This window comes from Chiloscyllium punctatum, chromosome 45, assembly GCF_047496795.1.
Source record: "Chiloscyllium punctatum isolate Juve2018m chromosome 45, sChiPun1.3, whole genome shotgun sequence".
In the NCBI taxonomy this organism is placed as follows: Eukaryota; Metazoa; Chordata; class Chondrichthyes; order Orectolobiformes; family Hemiscylliidae; genus Chiloscyllium; species Chiloscyllium punctatum.
The window spans coordinates 18,538,322-18,556,510 of NC_092783.1; the positions used below are offsets into that span (position 1 = coordinate 18,538,322).

At 46.9% G+C, this 18,189-nt stretch overlaps 1 protein-coding gene across 3 annotated transcripts in view; it reads right to left on the reverse strand.

Moving 5' to 3' along the window:
* The window catches only part of LOC140467195 (ras association domain-containing protein 8-like), a 116,964-nt gene that overhangs the window by 36,476 nt on the left and 62,299 nt on the right, over positions 1-18,189 (reverse strand). For 2 of the 3 annotated variants that reach the window (XM_072563380.1, XM_072563379.1), the window contains 2 exons: positions 13,484-13,743; positions 6,864-7,768 (listed from right to left, as the gene is read on the reverse strand). In XM_072563380.1, coding sequence (XP_072419481.1) covers positions 6,864-7,768; positions 13,484-13,586 — 1,008 coding nt within the window. In that variant the 5' untranslated portion in view covers positions 13,587-13,743. The remainder of the gene's footprint in view (positions 1-6,863; positions 7,769-13,483; positions 13,744-18,189) is intronic. The other variant, XM_072563381.1, reaches the window with a different exon arrangement.

The window sequence follows — 18,189 nt, forward strand, 5'->3', positions numbered from 1 at the left end:
AGTCCTCAAAAGCTTTAGTGATAATAGAATTCAGGAGGTGATGTCTGTAAAGAATGATTGTTTTGATGACTGAAAAATGAAACATAACTTTATTTACATAGAAAGGGGCTATTACAGGAAACTTGTCATGTACAAACAGACTCATACAGAATGCAGCAATAAACGGTAGCTGACATTATACATCATTACCAAGAAACAATTGTGTGTTAATTTGAACTGTGTTGATCATACTGTGAAAGCAGCTGAAAAGTGTGGTGCTGGGAAAGCACAGCAGGTCAGGCAGCATTCAAGGAGGAGGAAGAGTTGACATTTCGGGCATAAGTCCTTCATCAGGAATGTGGGGGGGGTGGGGGGGGTGGGGGTGGCGGAAGGGGGCTGAGAGATAAATACAGGGGTGGGTGTAGAGCTGGGGGAAAGGTAGGCAGGAAAGCAATAGGTGGATGCAGGTGAGGGGTAATTGTGGTCAGTCGGAGGGGAGGGTGGAGCAGATAGGTGGGACGAAAGCTGGACAGGTAGGACAGTTCAAGAGGGTGGTGCCGAGTTGGAGAGTTGGATCTGGGATGAGGTGGGGGGAGGGGAGATGAAGAAACTGGTGAAATCAACATTGATGCCATGTGGTTGGAGGATCCCAAGGTGGAAGATGAGGCGTTCTTCCTCCAGGTATCAGGTGGCTTGGATTTGGTGTGAAAAAGGCCCAGGACTTGCACGTCCTTAGCAGAGTGGGAGGGGATGTAAAAGTGTTTGGCCACCGGACGGTGGGGCTGTTCAGTGCTTGTCTCCCAGAGATGTTCCCTGAACAGCTCCACGAGTGTGCATCGTGTCTCCCCGATGTAGAGAAGACCACACCAAGAGCAGCAGTCACAATAGATGAGGTGGGTCGATGTGCAGGAAAATCTCCACCAGACTTGAAATGATTCTTTAGGGCCTTGGACAGAGATAAGGGAGGAGGTGTGGGTGCAGGTTTTACACCTCATGCAATGGCAAGGGAAGGTGCCAGGAGTGGAAAGTGGGTGGACCTAACGAGGGAGTCACAGAGGGAATGGTCGCTGCGGAATGCAGAAAGAGTTGGGGAGGGAACTATATGTCTGGTGGTGGGGTCTGACTATAGATGGCAGAAATGGCGAGGGACAATGTGTTGTATCCGGAGATTTACAGGGTGGAAGGTGAGGACCAGGTGGTTCTATCCTTGTTGCGATTGGAGAGGTGGGGTTCAAGGGTGAGTTAAAGGAAGTGGAGGAGATGTGCTGGATGGCTTGGTTGATCATGTGGGAGGGGAATTTGCAGACCTTGAAATAGGAGGCCATCTGGATGTTCTGGAATGGAATTGCTCTTCCTGGGAGGTGGAGAAATTGGGAGTAAGGAGAAGGGGAGGGAGGAGGTGTAGTCCAGGGAGTTGGTGGGTTTGAAGTAGAAGTCCATGTTAAGTTGGTTGCTGAAGATGGAGACGGAGAGGCCCAGGAAGGCAAGGCAGGTGTCAGAGATGGTCCATGTGAATTTGAGGGGAGGGTGGAAGGTTTTGGTGAATCATTCAGCTTCCTTGTGGGAGCATGAGGTGGCGCCGATGCTGTCCTCAGTGTAGCAGAAGAAAAAGTGGGGAATGGTGCCGGTTTAACTACGGAAGATGGACTGTCCCACATACCCAATGACAAGGCAGGCATAGCTGGGGTCCATTTGGATGCCCATGGCTACCCCCCCCGGTCTGTAGAAAGTGGGAGGATTCGAAGGAGAAGTTATTGAGGGTGAGGACCAGTTCTGCCAATTGAATGTGTATCAGTGGAGGGGTGACTGGTTAGGTTGGCAGGAGAAGAAGAAATGGAGGGCTTGTAGGCCTTGGTCATGGGGGATAGACGTTTATAGGGACTGGATGACCATGGTGAAGATGAGGTGTTGGGGCCGGGAAATTGAAAAGTCATGGAGGAGGTAGAGGGCGTGGGTGACGTCCCGAATATATGTGAAGAGTTCATGGACCAAGGATACGGGACGGATCTGAGAAGTGAGGAGGTGCCATGAGTGGGCAGGCAGAGACAATCAGTTTACCAGGGCAGTCATTTTGCATAACTCCTGAGGTGATGAGTTTGTGGACGGTCTGGGAGGTGTTAGTTTGGTGATGGGAGGTGAGGTCGTGGTCGAGGGGGCGGTAGGAGGAGGTCTCAGCGAGTTGACACCAGCGGTGTAGAGATCAGTGCGCCAAACTACCACTGCGCCCTCCCACTTGTCCGCTGGTTCGATGGTAAGGTTGGGGTTGGAGCAGAGGGAGTGGAGAGCTGCACATTGTGTGGGTGAGAGGTTGGAGTGAGGGGGGGGGGGGGGGGGGGGGGTTGACAGGTTGAGGTGGTCTATGTCACGGTGGCATTCGGAGATAAAGAGTTTGAGGGATGGTAAAAGGCCAGCACGGGGTGTCCAGGAGGAAATCATACAGTGAAAGCCATTCGGTTTCTGGTAGTACCGGGTGAGATCTAGGAAAGCTGAACTTGTCTAGATTTAGTCTCTGAAATCATATTGCGGCATCTAAACCCTGGGGGGATAGTGAGGAAGACAGGGAACAAGGGTTGTGTGGTACAGCTCAGTGAGCACAGCTCGATGCAAGGCAAGCAAAATAAAATACCTAGTCCCTGTTTAGTTTAAATATGTTTCCACAAGGATACTTCCCATCAGCATGGGCTGGTCACTCAGTGGTTAGCTCTGCTGCCCCACAGCGTGTTTTCAAGTAACTCAGATTCGATTCTGGCCTCGGGCGACTGTCTGTGTGGAGTTTGCACGTTCTCCCCGTGTCTGTGAGGGTCCCCTCCGGGTGCTCTGGTTTCCTCCCATAGTCCACAAAATGTACACGTTAGGTGGTTTGGCCTTGCTAAATTATCCCCAGTCATAGAATCCCTACAATGTGGAAACACACCCTTTGGCCCAACAAGTCCACACCGACCCTCTGAAGAGTAACTCACCCAGACCCATTCCCCTACCCTACTACTCTACAGTTACCCCTGACTAATGCACATAACCTATACATCCCTGAACACTATGGGCAATTTAACATGGCCAATTCACCTAACCTGCACATCTTTGGAGTGTGGGAGGAAACCGGAGCACCCAGATGAAACCCATGCAGACATGGGGAGAATGTGCAAACTCCACACAGACAGTCATCTGAGGCTGGAATTGAACCCAAGTCCCTGGTGCTGTGAGGCAGCAGTGCTAACCACTGAGGCACCATGTGTAGGCTCAGTGGATTAGCTATGGGCTTCAGGATGCTCCAGGTTTGGTTGGCCACAGAAGCCAGCTACTGGTGCTGGCATGCTTGGTGCCAGTCTACAACCTGGATACATGGGGAAGGTGGGCAAGAGGAAAAGTATCTACCACTTGCTAGGTCCACAGAACGAAAGCGGACCAGAATTGTGGTGATCCTATATAACATGGGATAAGCCATGGGAGAGGGGCATTTCAACACAGCAAATTGAACAAGGAGCACACTAGTACCAAACCTTAAAGCTCTATCAAGCCAAACCAGAGAGGGCAGGGCAATTGCAGGTCAATCATTATTCCTGCCTCAACTCAGGTCAGGAAATGAAAATGGAAATAAGTGTTCCTGAGCAAGGGAGTGGGTGAGGATTATGACAAAGCTACAGATTGAAGTCCAGAGATCAGGACTGGGAAGGAACGTGAACAATAGCTGGAGGGTCAAGGTACAATGTGTGCTTCATGGTCAAAAGACCTATTGTCCACATTCATACTGTGAGTGATTGCAGATTGTTATGGAACGTCAATCCAATACACTCCCCCACCAACCCTCCCCCCCCAATAGAGCAAAGAGAGGGAATGGAAGAGGCGGAGAAGGATGGGAAAGAGGGAGGGAGTGTGGGAGAGAGAGAAAGGAAATCATAGACACCCCACAGTGTGGAAGCAGGTCATTCAGCCCATTGAGTCCAAACCAACCCTCCAAAGAGCTTCCCACCCAGACTCACCCCTCCCCAACCTATCCCTGTAACCCTGCATTTCCCCATGGCTAACCCACCTAATGGGAGGGAATCGGAGAAAGAGACGGGAATGGGGAACACACACAGACTGAAAGGTGGTGTTCAGACCACACCCAATCTAATGTAATGGCAGAGCATTCTTGATGGACTGAATGGCCTACTCCTGTTCCTAAGACCTTTGTTTTTATGTTCAAGACTTCGTGCAAGTATGTGCACTCATCAAGCATCTAGCAATGTAAAGCCATTTAGGTTTGTTGTTGTGTGAGTAGACTCCTCCCATAGCTCAGGAGAGGAACATTGTGCTGTGTGCTACTGGAATGTACAGGAGCTCTAGGCTGACTGTCGGAGCTGGTTAAATCCTCTCAGATAAGGCTGAACACTGTCGGGTTGCACTCCACCCTGACAGGCCTGGTATCCTGATCACCCTAAAACAGTGCCTCAATTGAGTAAGGAAAGAAAGGACAATAAAACCAGAAGAAGCGTTATCTTTTGTTTCCATTTTCCTTGAATACTTTTGCTTTTTATTCATCCAAATACTAGAGGGAGGGAGAGAAATAATTGGCTGTCTTCCTGTCAAGAATCAACCAATTGAACAACAAAAAGAGTCTGCCTACGTCTTGTTTCTGGGAAGAGAGTGTGCCATGAGGACAGGAATGTTGAAGGGTCAATGAGTAGGGTGGTTGGAGGCAGGAAGTCATGGGATGACGCCTTCCTGAATAACTCCAGAGTTGGCAACTGCAGGTATAGGGGCAACACTTGGCCTCCAGACTGAATACATGAAAATACATGACTATAGTATTGAACGGCAGAGCAGGCTAGAAGGGCCAAATGGCCCATTCCTGTTCCCATTTGTTCTTCTGTGTTTAGTATAGACCCAAAGGCTGGCATTTATTTAAATGTGGAACCCCACCACTAAGTCCCCATGATGACTGAACAATGCTCTGAATACCAAGCACATGATTGGCCCACTAACGTTGTGACAGGCACAGGATCCAAGGCTGCTCGCATTAGCAGTGGAATCAGTGTGTACATCGCACCACACACGAGTTCATGTTAATCTGTGACTGGGTCACACTGTGTGTGCTATCATGCTCTCTGAAATACACTCAACAGCTTTCCGGAATCAATATTGAGTTCAACAATTATAGGGCTTGAGGCACCTTCTCCCGTGACCTTACCCCAACCCCCACCCAACAGGCCTTGTTATCACATGGTCTGCTACTACACACAACCCATTGTTAGCCGCCAATTATCTCCATTAGCATCCATTCATTCTCCCAGGCTGACCGTTTCCAACCCTTTTCCGTCTAACTATTCTCTCTCTTTGGGTTCCATCCCCACTTATTTACTCATTGCCCCCAACTGCCACCCCATTTTCTCTCTAAAAAAAAAGCAACTTTTTCCTAGCTACCATCAGTTCTGAGGAAGGACTCGCTGAACCCGAAACGTTAACTCTGATTTCTCTCTACAGATGCTACCAGACCGGCTGAGTTTGTCCAGCAACTTCTGTTTTTGTCTCTGACACACAGTAAGAATCTGGTAACCCCGAGATAACATGCTAAAGGTTTTTCACACTTAAAACTCTCCCACATTGAACAAATCCTGTCCTTTGAGATTATTTTTCTGATGCTGATTGTTTTGGAATGTTAGGTTTGAACCAGAATGGAGCCACTGGTGATAGCTGACTGGACAAGAGGCAAACACAGAAGCCAATGCTCCCCCTATGGGTATTGCCAGGCACTGCACTGTACCACTGATCCCCCAAAGGAAATTTCCTCAAGATGCCTGTTCCCCCACTCCCTCTAAAATGTGAAACATGCTGACTCCTACCTTCCAATGAGATCACAGTGGGCTCACTGGTTAGCACTGCAGCCCCATAGTGCCAGGGACCTTCAGGTGACTATCTGTATAGAGTTTGCACATTCTCTGCGTGGGTTTCTGCTGGGTGCTCTGGTTTCCTCCCACAGTCCAAAGATGTACAGGTAAGATGGATTGGTCATGCTAAATTCCCCAATGTGTGCAGGCTAGGTGAGTTGGCCATGGCAAATGTGAGGTTATGGGGATATGGTAGGAGGAATGGGTCTTCGGAAGATCTGTGCAGACTCAATGGGCTGAATGGCCTGCTTCCACATTATAGGGATTTCATGATCAGTTCTGGTTAATAACAGGATTAGGGAGTGTGTGTGTGGTCAGAGATCAGCACAAATTGAAGGTGATCAGGTGAACAGCTGATGCACACGTCGGGCCCTGTGATCTCCTAGGCTGATTCTCATTTGCCGAAACAGGTTGAGGGGTACTATCCTAGGGGGCTTCCTCCCTTTATTGGTCCCATCTCTCAGGTCATTTATAGCTTTGTGTGTTTGGAAACAGAGAGTGGGAGATGGGATAGAAACATTTAGTCTGGGTGTTCCTGTCACTCGGGATGTGGCACAGGTTTATCAGGCCAGCTGATCATTTCCTGGTGTTATTGTAATGGGTACAGAGCCCAGCTCCCAATGCAGAGTTTCCTAATTCACTTCCTTGTTCTGGGTAGGGGCATTTGGTGTCATGAGTTGGACCCTCATTATTGGTGGAGCTGGTTGAGTCTGGAACTCAGTGGTGTGTGCGTGTGTGTGTGTGTGTGTGTGTGTGTGTGTAAGATAAAAGACCATCAAGAATCTTTGGGAGAGGATGGGATTAGCTTGGGACGTGTTTTCAGTTGCCCCTTTGATGTGGCACAGTCACATTGAGGGTACACCTATCTTGGGTACATGTGGACACAACATGTTTATTTGCCAAAAAGTCCAGCAAAAACAATATCCTTTCCACAGCTCTTTAGTCTCTCAGCAGTGACAAATTATTCATACAAACACAAAAATGTCACTGGGATTGTCCAAACTCCTCCTACAGACTGACCTGAATTTCATTTTCCACCCTCTCAATGACCTTCTCCACCAGCCTTACATCCTCCTCCAGTCGTACAGCTTTCTGAGATTTAACAGTTATTTCCTCTTTCAGTTCCTCTACCTTGATCCTGATGTCATGGCAGGATTTGGCCTCTTGCTGTTCCCTCTGAGACCTGACCACCTCCAGGTCGGCCGCCAGACCCTGGGCTTTCAGCAAGCAGTTCCTCAGTTTCTCCTCGCATTCCTCCAGCTTCTCCTTCATTTCTTTCAGCTGCTCCCGGAGTTCTCCCCCGTGGAGCTGCTCGGCCTTTAGTTCATTCTCCCAGAATTCCACCTCTTCTGCCTCAGCACTCCTCTCGTCTATCAGCTCCTGGATCCTGATGATCTCAGTGTGGGTGCTTGGTTCACGGTCTTCCTGCAGCTTTGCGATTTCTGCTTCACTCGCCTCCAGCTCAGCTTGAAGACTGGTCAGCTTCTCCTGCTGACGCTGGAGTAGCTGGTTCAGCTCCTCTCCCGGACGGTGGTCAGAGTTTGAGGCCTTCTTTTCAGGCTCGCTGTCTTTGCCTTTGACTTTTCCTTCCTTGCTCTTCCCGAACGACCCCAGCCACTCTCGAGCCCCTTCAGCAAAATTAAGGGACTTCCTCTTGGCTTCCTTCCCGTGACTGTTTTTGTCACTTTCATTCTGGAGTTTTGCTAACGGGGGAAGGCTCTGTCTGTGAACGTTCCTCTCTGGTCCTCTGTGTTTGTCTGATACAGGCCGCAGGTTGAGGGAAGGCCCAGTGCGATTTAGTATCAGCTGAACATCCTTAGTTTTCTGGCCCCATTTACTGAGGGATGGCAAGAGTTTCTCCTCTGGTGTGAAATGCCTTTCAATATCCTTCCACTTTTCCTTCAGAGTGTAGCGTCCAGTCCGGCCTGCAAATTAAATGGAGAAAGAGAGTTGCTAATGCCAAGTTTCTGTAATATGAGGAAAGTGAGATGCGGCTCACAGTTTTCAATACAATAGAAAGAAAGGAATCTGCATCTTTCACAATTTGCATTTATATAGCAGCTCAGTCGACCTAAGGCTGGATAGACCAGCTTGCAGGCAGTTTATCCACCCCCTGTAGGTTGGCATGAGGATGGTGGCTAGTCACCCTGTGATGTCTGAAGACAGCAACAGAGTTAACATTATGAGTCTGATATGACTCTTCTTCAGAACGGAGGAAGACCCAGTTCTGAAGCAGCCATGCCAGATTTAAAGTTTCACTCGGTTTCTCTCTCCACAGACACCACCAGGGTCCACTGAGTTTCTCTGTGCTCGTTTCAGATTTCCAGCATCAACAGCACAGTCTGTTCTGAGATAACACGCGTTTCTTCAACGCGAATTGACTTTAACGGGATTGAGGAATCTAGACCGTTATTTGTAGAATGTGAACCTTCCTTACCTGCATTGGCTGTAACACTATACTGGCCCCATTAGTCTAAATGGCATGGCTATTAAGCGATTTCTTATAACATGAAATTGTGTGAAACCTGAACTATTTGTGTTATATCAGGATCGACTGTATTTTGCCTTTACCCACCATGTTTACTCTCTCCTGCCAAGAACATGCCTTTGTTGGGAGGGGGATATTGGATGAGGTCTGTAAAATGCAGCCTCAGATCGCCAGTGTAAAACTCAAAGCTGACACTGTCTGAGATGCTATCTTTCAGATGGAAAGTTAACCACATCTGACCTCAGGTCTATCTTAGAAGCCCTATAGTATCAAACCAGGTCATTTGGCCCATCAGGTCCACACCAACCCTCCAAAGAGCATCCCACTAAACCCACCCATCCTTGTAACACTGCCATTCCCACGACTCCTCTTCTTAACCTAACCCATCCCCGGATACAATGGGCAACTTAATATGGACCATCCACCTAACCAGCACATCTTTGGACTGTGGGAGGAAACCAGAGCACCTGGATGAAATCCATGCAGATAGGCACTGGAAGCTTGGAGGTTGGCTAACGTGGTGCCACTATTTAAGAAAGATGGTAGGGAAAAACCAGGGAACTATAGACCAGGGAGAGCCTGACCTTGGTGGTAGGCAAGTTGTTGGAGGAAATCCTGTATTTGGAAAGGCATGGACTCATTAGAGAAAGTCAACATGGCTTTGTGCATGGGAAATCATGTCTCACAAACTTGATTGAGTTTTTTGAAGTGATAAAGAGGATTGATGAGGGCAGAGCGGTAGATGTGATCTATATGGACTTTAGTAAGACGTTTGACAAGGTTCCTCATGGGAGACTGGTTAGCAAGGTTAGATCTCATGGAATACCGGGAGAACTAGCCATTTGGATACAGAACTGTCTCAAAGGTAGAAGACAGAGGGTGGGGGTGGAGGGTTGTTTTTCACTGGAAGCCTGTGACCAGTTGAGTGCCACAAGGATCGGTGCTGCATCCACTAGTTTTCATCATTTATATAAATGATTTGGATGTGAGCAAAAGAGGTATAGTTAGTAAGTTTGCAGATGACACCAAAATTGGAGGTGTAGTGGACAGCAAAGAAGGTTACCTCAGAGCACAACAGGACCTTGATCAGATGGGTCAATGGGCTGAGGAGTGGCAGATGGAGTTTAATTTAGATAAATGTGAGGTGCCGCATTTTGAGAAAGCAAATCAGAGCAGATTTATACACTTAATGGCAATGTTCTGGGGAGTGTTGCTGAACATGGAGAATTTGGAGTGCAGGTTCATAGCTCCTTGAAAGTGGAGTCGCAGGTAGATAGGATAGTGAAGAAGGCAGTTGGTATGTTTTCCTTTATTGGTCAGAGTATTGAGTACAGGAGTTGGGAGGTCATGTTGCAGCTGTACAGGACATTGGTCAGGCCACTGTTGGAATATTGCATGCAATTCTTGTCTCCTTCCTATCGGAAAGATGTTGTGAAACTTGAAAGGGTTCAGAAAAGATTTACAGGGATATTGCCAAGTTTGGAGGATCTGAGCTATAGGGAGAATCTGAATAGTCTGGGGCTGTTTTCCCTGGAGCGTCGGAGACTGAAGGGTGACCTTATAGAGATTTATAAAATCATGAGGGGCATGGATAGGATAAATAGTCAAGGTCTTTTCCCTAGGGTGGGGGAGTTCAGAACTAGAGGGCATAGGTTTAGGGTGAGAAGGGAACGATATAAAAGGGACCGAAGGGGCAACTTTTTCACACAGAAGGTGGTGTGTGTATGGAATGAGCTGCCAGAGGAAGTGGTGGAGCTGGTACAATTACAGCATTTAAAAAGCATCTGGATGGGTACATGAATAGGAAGGGTTTAGAGGGATATATGGCTACTGCTGGCAAATGGGACTGGATTAGGCTAGGATATCTGGCCGGCATGGAAGAGTTGGTCGGAAGGGTCTGTTTCCATACTGTACACCTTAATGACTCTATGTGGAGCCGGTATGCAAATTCCACACAGACAGTCACCCAAGGGTGGAATCAAACGTGGATCTTCGGTGCTGTGAGGCAGCAGTGCTAACCATTGAGTCACCATGTCTCTATTAAAGATTGCATGACACTATATTTTGAAGAATAGCAGGGGAGTTAATATATACAAAATTTGCCTTTCACTTAATATTGCAAAAAGTGACAAGGCTATCTGATCATTATTACGCCTGTAAGAGATGGCTGGGTGTAAACTGTCTTACAACAGTGACACTGCTACATTGGCTGTAAGGTGCTTTGAGCCATCTGGTGGTTGGTGAAGGCAGCTATATAAATTCAAGTTTTTTATGTTGGTCGGGCTGGACTGTGAGACAGTAATCATATGGGCTGTTATGCAGGAACACATTCCTGATGACTTCATTAGCTGGACCATTATACAATGGCTGAGAAATGACCAGTGATACTATCAGCAGACCAATACCAATAGCCACTTTGTAAACTGTTTCTTTGTCCATTAATTCAGCTGATGTGAGGATATATTTGAAATAAACCTATAATAATGCCTGTGTTAAATTGTAGCCTGTGGAATCCATTACAATTATGTCAAATGTTCCTTTGTCTGCTGTTGGTGTCCAGAACAATTCTTCTCCTTGGTTAATTGTTCAGTTTAGCTTCCAGCTCGGGTGCTCTGATTTTGTTGAGTAAGCTGCAATGCCTGCTGTTTCCAGCAGATGGGGCAGTCATCATCTTCGTTGACCACTGTGCTGCTACATTGGACTAAAATGGTAATATTGGCAGCGAGGGGTTAGTATCAATTAGCAGAAAGTGAGGACTGCAGATGCTGGAGATCAGAACTGAAAAAGGTGTTGCTGGAAAAGCGCAGCAGGTCAGGCAGCATCAAAAGAGCTGGAGAATCGACATTTCGGGCAAAAGCCCCTTTTTAGCGAGGGGTTAGTGTCTTGAATCCCCTCTGACAGTCTACTGTTGCGCCAATCTAACTTTGTCAGAAATATGGAGGAAGGTTCAAGAGAACTCAGGATTTCGGGGACGGCTTTTACTTAAACTGCACCAGAGAAACTAACTGAATAGTATCACGTGTTTGACTTTTTATTAAAACTTTCCATTTAGGTTAACCTCTTCTCAGTTTAAAGGCTTGTCTCTCCGAAAGAAACAATATTGACAGCTTTACTATGAATATTCATTACAGTCTGTTTCTCAACATATAAAGAAGGGCACACATCATCTTCCTGACAGTAGGCCTCAGGCTTCATTTCAGTAACTGGAATAAGCTGCTAGTCTCCCCATAGGCAGATTGCCCATTTGAATCCATCCAGTCTGGGCAGCCTTCTGGTAAATTCCTTGGTGGGGGGGGGGGGGGGGGGGGACGGGTATGGGGAGAGAGAAAAAGAAAGCAGGGATTGTGACAAGGTCAGTAGATCCCAGGTAAGCCCCAGGGTAATCAAGCCTGTCCTACCTGCCAATCTTCCTTCCCACCTACCCGCTCACCATCCTCTCTGACCTATCACCTTCATCTCCACCTCCATCCACCTATTGTACTCTTGCCTACCTCCTCCCCAAGCCCATCCCCTCCCTCCCATTATCTCTCCACCCCGGAGGCTTCCTGCTTCCCAAAGGGCTGATGAAGGGCTTTTTCCTGCTCCACGGATGCTGTCCTTTTCCAGCAGCACTCTAATCCAGACTCTGATCTCCAGCATCTGCAGTCCTCACTTTTGCCTAATCAAGCCTGTGTTAGTTATGGGGAGAGAATATCTGCTCCTCTTAGTGCTACATGACCAGGTGGTTGGCCATGCCAGAATTAGAATTCCCCAATTTCAAAAAGGAGTTGTATAACAGGGAACTATTATAAGCAGGAAACCAAATGACAATTTTTAAATGTGTCCAGGGGCCTGGAAAATAAAACAATCCAATAAAATGTGTCACTTAGGCAACTTTTTGACTTACACTTTATTCTCACAAAGTTGTCCTTTTTTGTTTCCATTTTGTCATCCTCCTTCAGCACGGCGAAGGCAGAATAATTCCCCCTTTAAAAACCAAAGATTTTATTGCCCTCTATTGCCAGTAATGTGTAAAGATGAAGCCTCTTTCATCTCCCAACACTGTGTTTTGGAAGGAGTAAAACCATCAGAGAGAGTTATCAGGGAAGTAGCTCCATTTTGGAAGCACCCCATCGGACAGAGATCCCTCCAACTTTCTGAGTGTGTCTCTCAGAATTGCAGTTCCTTGGCTTTATAATCTGAAAGGGGTCAGAGTCAGGGGCAAAACCCACAATCACATCTCTTCCCATCCCCCACAAAAATGGTCCACAGTAATTGTGTGAATTGAGAAGACCACAGAAATAAATGTTAAATGTAGGAAGTGGACCATTGAGTCCGCTCTACCATTCACTGAGATCGTGGCTGATCTAATAGTCCTCAACTCCACTTTCCTGCTTTTTCCCCATAAGCTTTGATTCCCTTATGGATTAAAAAATCTCTTGATCTCAGCCTTGTATATACTTAATGACTCAAACTCAATAGTTCTCTGCCAGAAAGAATTCCATAGATTCATTACCCTTTGAGCAAAGAACTTCCTTCTCAATTTGGTGTTAAATCAGTAATCCCTTATTATGAGCTTATGTCATAGAATCCCTGTAGTGCAGATCAAGGCCATTTAACCTATCAAGTCTGCACTGACCCTCTGAGGAGCATCCCATCCTATTCCCATAACCCTGCATTTCTCATGGCTAACCCACCTAGCCTGCACATCCCTGGACACGATGGGCAATTTAGCATGGTCAATCCACCTTGCCTGGACATCTTTGGACTTTGGAAGGAAACTGGAACACCCAGATGAAACCCATGCACATACGGGAAGAATGTGCAAATTCCACTTACTTAGTCAATCCCGGTTTCTGGCACTGAGGCAGCAGTGCTGACCACACAGCCACTGTGCAAACTGCTAATGATCCTGGACTCTAACCTCTCAGTATCTATCCTGTCAGGCCTCTGAACAATCTTAAATGTTTCTTTAAAGCCAATTCTCATACTTCTAACCTCCAGTGAGTACAGACCAACCCCACCGCCCCCCCCCCAACACCCAACACCTAAATCCCAGATACGACGAGGGTGATCCTGCCAGTTCTCATCTGGAATAAAGTCAGGATGTTGAGGGATATAGGTCAGTCCTCCCAGATACCACCCAGCACCAGACAGAGAATACTTTCCTTACCCATAGCCTGTGCCAGGGCTATGACCACCTCCTGGCACGTGGTCTTCTCATTGACTCCACAGACCACTCGCTGGACCCCATCCACCCACACCTTCAACTCCATGGTCCAGCAGGAGATGTGGGGGTGTGGGCTGAGGTGGCGAGGGGTGTGAAGAAGGGGAAAGAGGGACCCACCCCAATGCTGAACCTTCAAGATGACATTCGATGGCCACTCCTTAGATGGACACTGAGCATGTGTCTCACTGGGATGAAGACAGAACCTGGGAAAAGAAAGTTGAAATCAGAACTTTGTAATGGAAGAAATACATCGCCTTTCACTGCCAAAATCACAACAGACAGCTTTAATGTGATGGTTTACAATGGCTGAAAATTATTGAATGGACATCCTGTCTCCACCATTTTGCTCGCTATAACCCCAATACCAAGTCACAGAATCATAGAGTCAGAGATGTCCAGCACGGAAACAGACCCTTCTGTCCAACCGTCCATGCCGACCAGATATCCCAACCCAATCTGGTCCCACCTGCCAGCACCCGGCCCATATCCCTTCAAACCCTTCCTATTCATATACCCATCCAAATGCCTCTTAAATGTTGCAATTTTACCAGCCTCCACCACATCCTCTGGCAGCTCATTCCTTCCATGTACCACCCTCTGTGTGAAAAATTTGGTCCTTAGGTCCCTTTTATATCTTTCCCCTTTCACTCTAAACCTATGCCCTCTAGTTCTGGACTCCCCGACCCCAGGGAAGAGACTTTGCCTATTTATCCTATCCAACCCTTTGCTATTCTCAATTACATCCATCTCATGTTTTGTCTTGAACCCCCTTTTGCAGCTATGAGAAAACTGGAGTCCATAAGAACATAAGATGTCAGAGCAATGGTCGGCCATTCAGCCCATTGAGTCTGCTCCACCATTCAAAGAGATCATAGCGGAAGGGGCATGGGGCGGACCGAGAGCCAGTAGGGGCAGACTGACTTAGAGTGGCCGGAAGGTGAGAGGGATGGGGGGGGGGGCTTGCTGGGTTGTTGGCTGGGTCTGTATTTTATGCTTCATTCCTGAAGGGTTTATACCCAAAACGTCGATTCTCCTGCTCCTTGGATGCTGCCTGGCCTGCTGTGTTTTTCCAGCACCACATTTTTCAACTCTGTATTTTGTGCACTTTTTAAAATGTAATTGGACTGTCTTACATGTATTTGTCATTGTTACTGTTTTGCGATGACTGCAAGTGGGATTTAAGGTTTATCCTCATTTCCCTGAAAACAGTTTGAACGGTAGGGTTTGGGACCTAGCTTTGCGGCTCCTCTCCCTTGTAATTTGCTGTTACTCTGGATACAGCTGTTAATGTTAATTGTTTTGTAAATTGTGTATTGTTTAATAAAATAAAAGAAAGGAAAAAAATCAAAGCAATCACGGCAGATTGGTATACTCAATTCCACATTTTGCCCAGTGACATTGACTTCCTTATTGGTTAAAATCAGAAAACAATTTCTTTTCCCCAAAGGGTATTGAATAGTGAGATGTTCTTGTAGATGCAGTGGCTAGCATCCCCACCTCTGAACCAGAAATTCCAGGTTCCAGCCCCAACCTAGGACCTGATGACCAAGCAAAGTAGTTTCTTAACACAGCCAGATCGAGTTTCAAATTGTGAATCTTTCCAACTTGCACCAATGACAGATGATAGGAGGAGAGAGATTCCTGGTCAACCATATGGTGGGAGAAAATTGGAGCCTCTCCCATCACTGTCCATAGCTTCAAGCTACAACATGCAAATAAAAATGCACATTGCCATAGCAACTCTGAATCCTTTTGGTGGGTGGGGTGGGGAGAGTGGGGAATGGGGCAATTGGCTGGGTGGCCTGTGAGGGTCATTAAGTGCTAACAGTGCAGGGTTCGATTCCATATTCCATCCTTCTTCATCTACCCATGTTGGAGATTTGTGTGGGACCTGTCACTGGGCAGGGAACACAAGAGGGAAGACTGAACGACTTGACCTTTCAAAGGTTGTGATTGTGTTTTGTGGGTGGAGGGTCTGGAAAGTTGTGGAGCAATGTGAGTTGATGAGATTGAAGTGTAGATTAACCATGATCTAATTGACTTGCAGAATGGCTAACCTCCAGTCTCATATTCCTTCTAAGTTTGTTATAATGCTGTGCATTTCCAAAGCATTCTCATGTTCACCTCAGTCATAGAGTCATACAAAAGGGAAACAGACCCTTCAGTCCAACTAGTCCATGTCTACTATGTTCCCAAACTGAACTCATCCAATGTGCTGCAATTCGGCCATATCTCTCCAAACATTTCCTATTCACAAACTTATCCAAATGTCTTTTAAGTGTTGTACCTGTACTTGCATCCATCACCTTCTCCACACGCGAACTATTCCGTGTTTAAAAAAATTTACCCTCATGCCCTTTTCAATTCTTTCTATTCTCACCTTAAAATATGCCCCTTAGTTTTGAACTCCCCCATGCTAGGGAAAAGACCCTTTTCATTCACCTTATCTGCACCCCTCATGATTTTATAAACCTCAATAGGGTCACGCCTCAACCTCCCATGCTCCAGGGAAAAATGTCCCAGCCTAACCAGTCTATTTTTATATCTCAAACTCTCCATTCCCAGCAACACCCTGGTAAATCTTTTCTGAACTCTCTCCAGTTGATAATATCCTTCCTATTATAGGGTGACTAGAACTGCACACAGGACTTCAGAAGAGGTTCACCAACATCCTGTATAACATCAACATGATATCCCAACTCCTACACTCAAAAGGTCAGAGCAAAGAAGGCAGATATATTGGTCATTTCAAGAAGTACCTGCTGTCTCTTCCTAAGTTTCAGATATTTGAGGTCAGATTCCATGGCTGGTGTCAGCATTTCACTCAATAAGAAAACACAGTACCTTGTCCATCACAATTGACTGTAACACACACAACAGAATACTGCTGGCGGGCTCAGGGAAATGAAATAACAGGACTGAGGCCAATATCGCATCACCAAGTCACCCTCTATTTACACGTGGAGAGTTAGACACTGATCCTGCTCCATCAGAGCCAGCTCTCAGAGTGAACAGAACCTCTGACCTTCCTGTTTGTACCTGTCAGCCATGGCTCCCTGATTGGACCAGGTTAACAGCCCCAGTCAGGGAACACATATACTATGACGTCCCCCGGCTGACCTTGTCACAATCACTGCACGAAAGGATACAACTGAAAATAAAAATACAACTATGTGTTTGATTCATGTCTACGATCAGGACAGAATCACAAATCAATGACTGACCACCTGGAAAAAAGTAAGAAAAAAAGGTTTGCGGGAGATCCAAGATGGTGGCGATGCAGTAGGTCTGTGTCTTCAGTGCTCTGCCTAAGACTCGGGCAAAGTGAGGCGCCCATCTTCACCTCACCTTTTAAACCATTCAAGATAGCTTTTGTGCAGCACTCTTAGTCATTTTGCATCAAACTTTAACAGTTTGGTGCTTTTTAAAAAATGACTAAGGGCAAAAACTCCCGCAGCTTACTACAGCATGACCGAGAGATTGAAAAACTCGAGCAGTGTGTCGGAGGGGCGGAGCAACGGGCCGCGGCCTCAGAGACTGCTGCTGAGTCATCCTTGAGTCAGGTCCAGGCCCTAGAGTGGCGAGTCCGGACCCTTGAGGAGCACATCGACAACCTCAGAAAAATATTCGGTTGCTGGGCCTTCCCGAACTGGAAGAGGAAGGCCAGTTTGTGGATTTCTTGTAGTGATGGTTCCCACAATTATTGAAGTTGGAGTCGGAGCTGGGCCAGGTGCAGGTGGAGTGGGCCCACCGTGTTGCTGTACGCAGGCCTGGGTCGCAACAGTGCCCACACCTGGTTCTAGCCCAACTCTAATGTTATAAAGAAAACCAAATGCTCCTAAAGGCCTCGAGAGTCCTGGAGAAAGATCCCCAGGCCATGATGTACAAGGGCTCCAAGATAATGCTGTTTCAGGACTTCTCTCCAGTCGTGGTCCGCAAGAGGAGGGCATTCGATGAGGTGAAGAAGTGATTGAGAGACTTAAATATTCAATACTCCATGCGATATCCGGCAACGTTGCACTTCAGCCATGGAGGATCCGTTTATAACTTTGGATCACTGGAGAAAGTAAAAGAATTTCTGGATGCTCTCAGATAGACTGCGGGACTTGAACTGCATGGATAATGACTTTATTTTGCAATCCCTTTGTTTACCCTTTTTTCTTTCTCCATCTCTCTTTTACACATCTTTCCCTGAGGATTGAGAGGGGGAGCCTGTTCTTTATTCTTTCTTTGCTCTCCTTTTTCTAGCTCACGCAGCTTGTGTGATTTGTGGGGGAGTTTTTTTTAAGATTAGATTACTTACAGAGTGGAAACAGGCCCTTCGGCCCAATAAGTCCACACTGACCCGCAACCCACCCAGACCCATTCCCCTACATTTACCCCTTCACATAACACTACGGGCAATTTAGCATGGCCAATTCACTTAACCTGCACATTTTTGGATTGAGGGGGGAGACTGGAGCACCCAGAGGAAACCCACGCAGACACGGGGAGAACATGCAAACTCCACACAGAGTCGCCTGAGGTGGGAATTGAACCCGGGTCTTTGGTACTGTGAGGCAGCAGTGGGGTTTTGAGTGGGTTTTTTTTCCTTAGTTGCCTAATATTTGCTGGGATTGTAATTTTGTAACTTTATATATTTCTGTTTT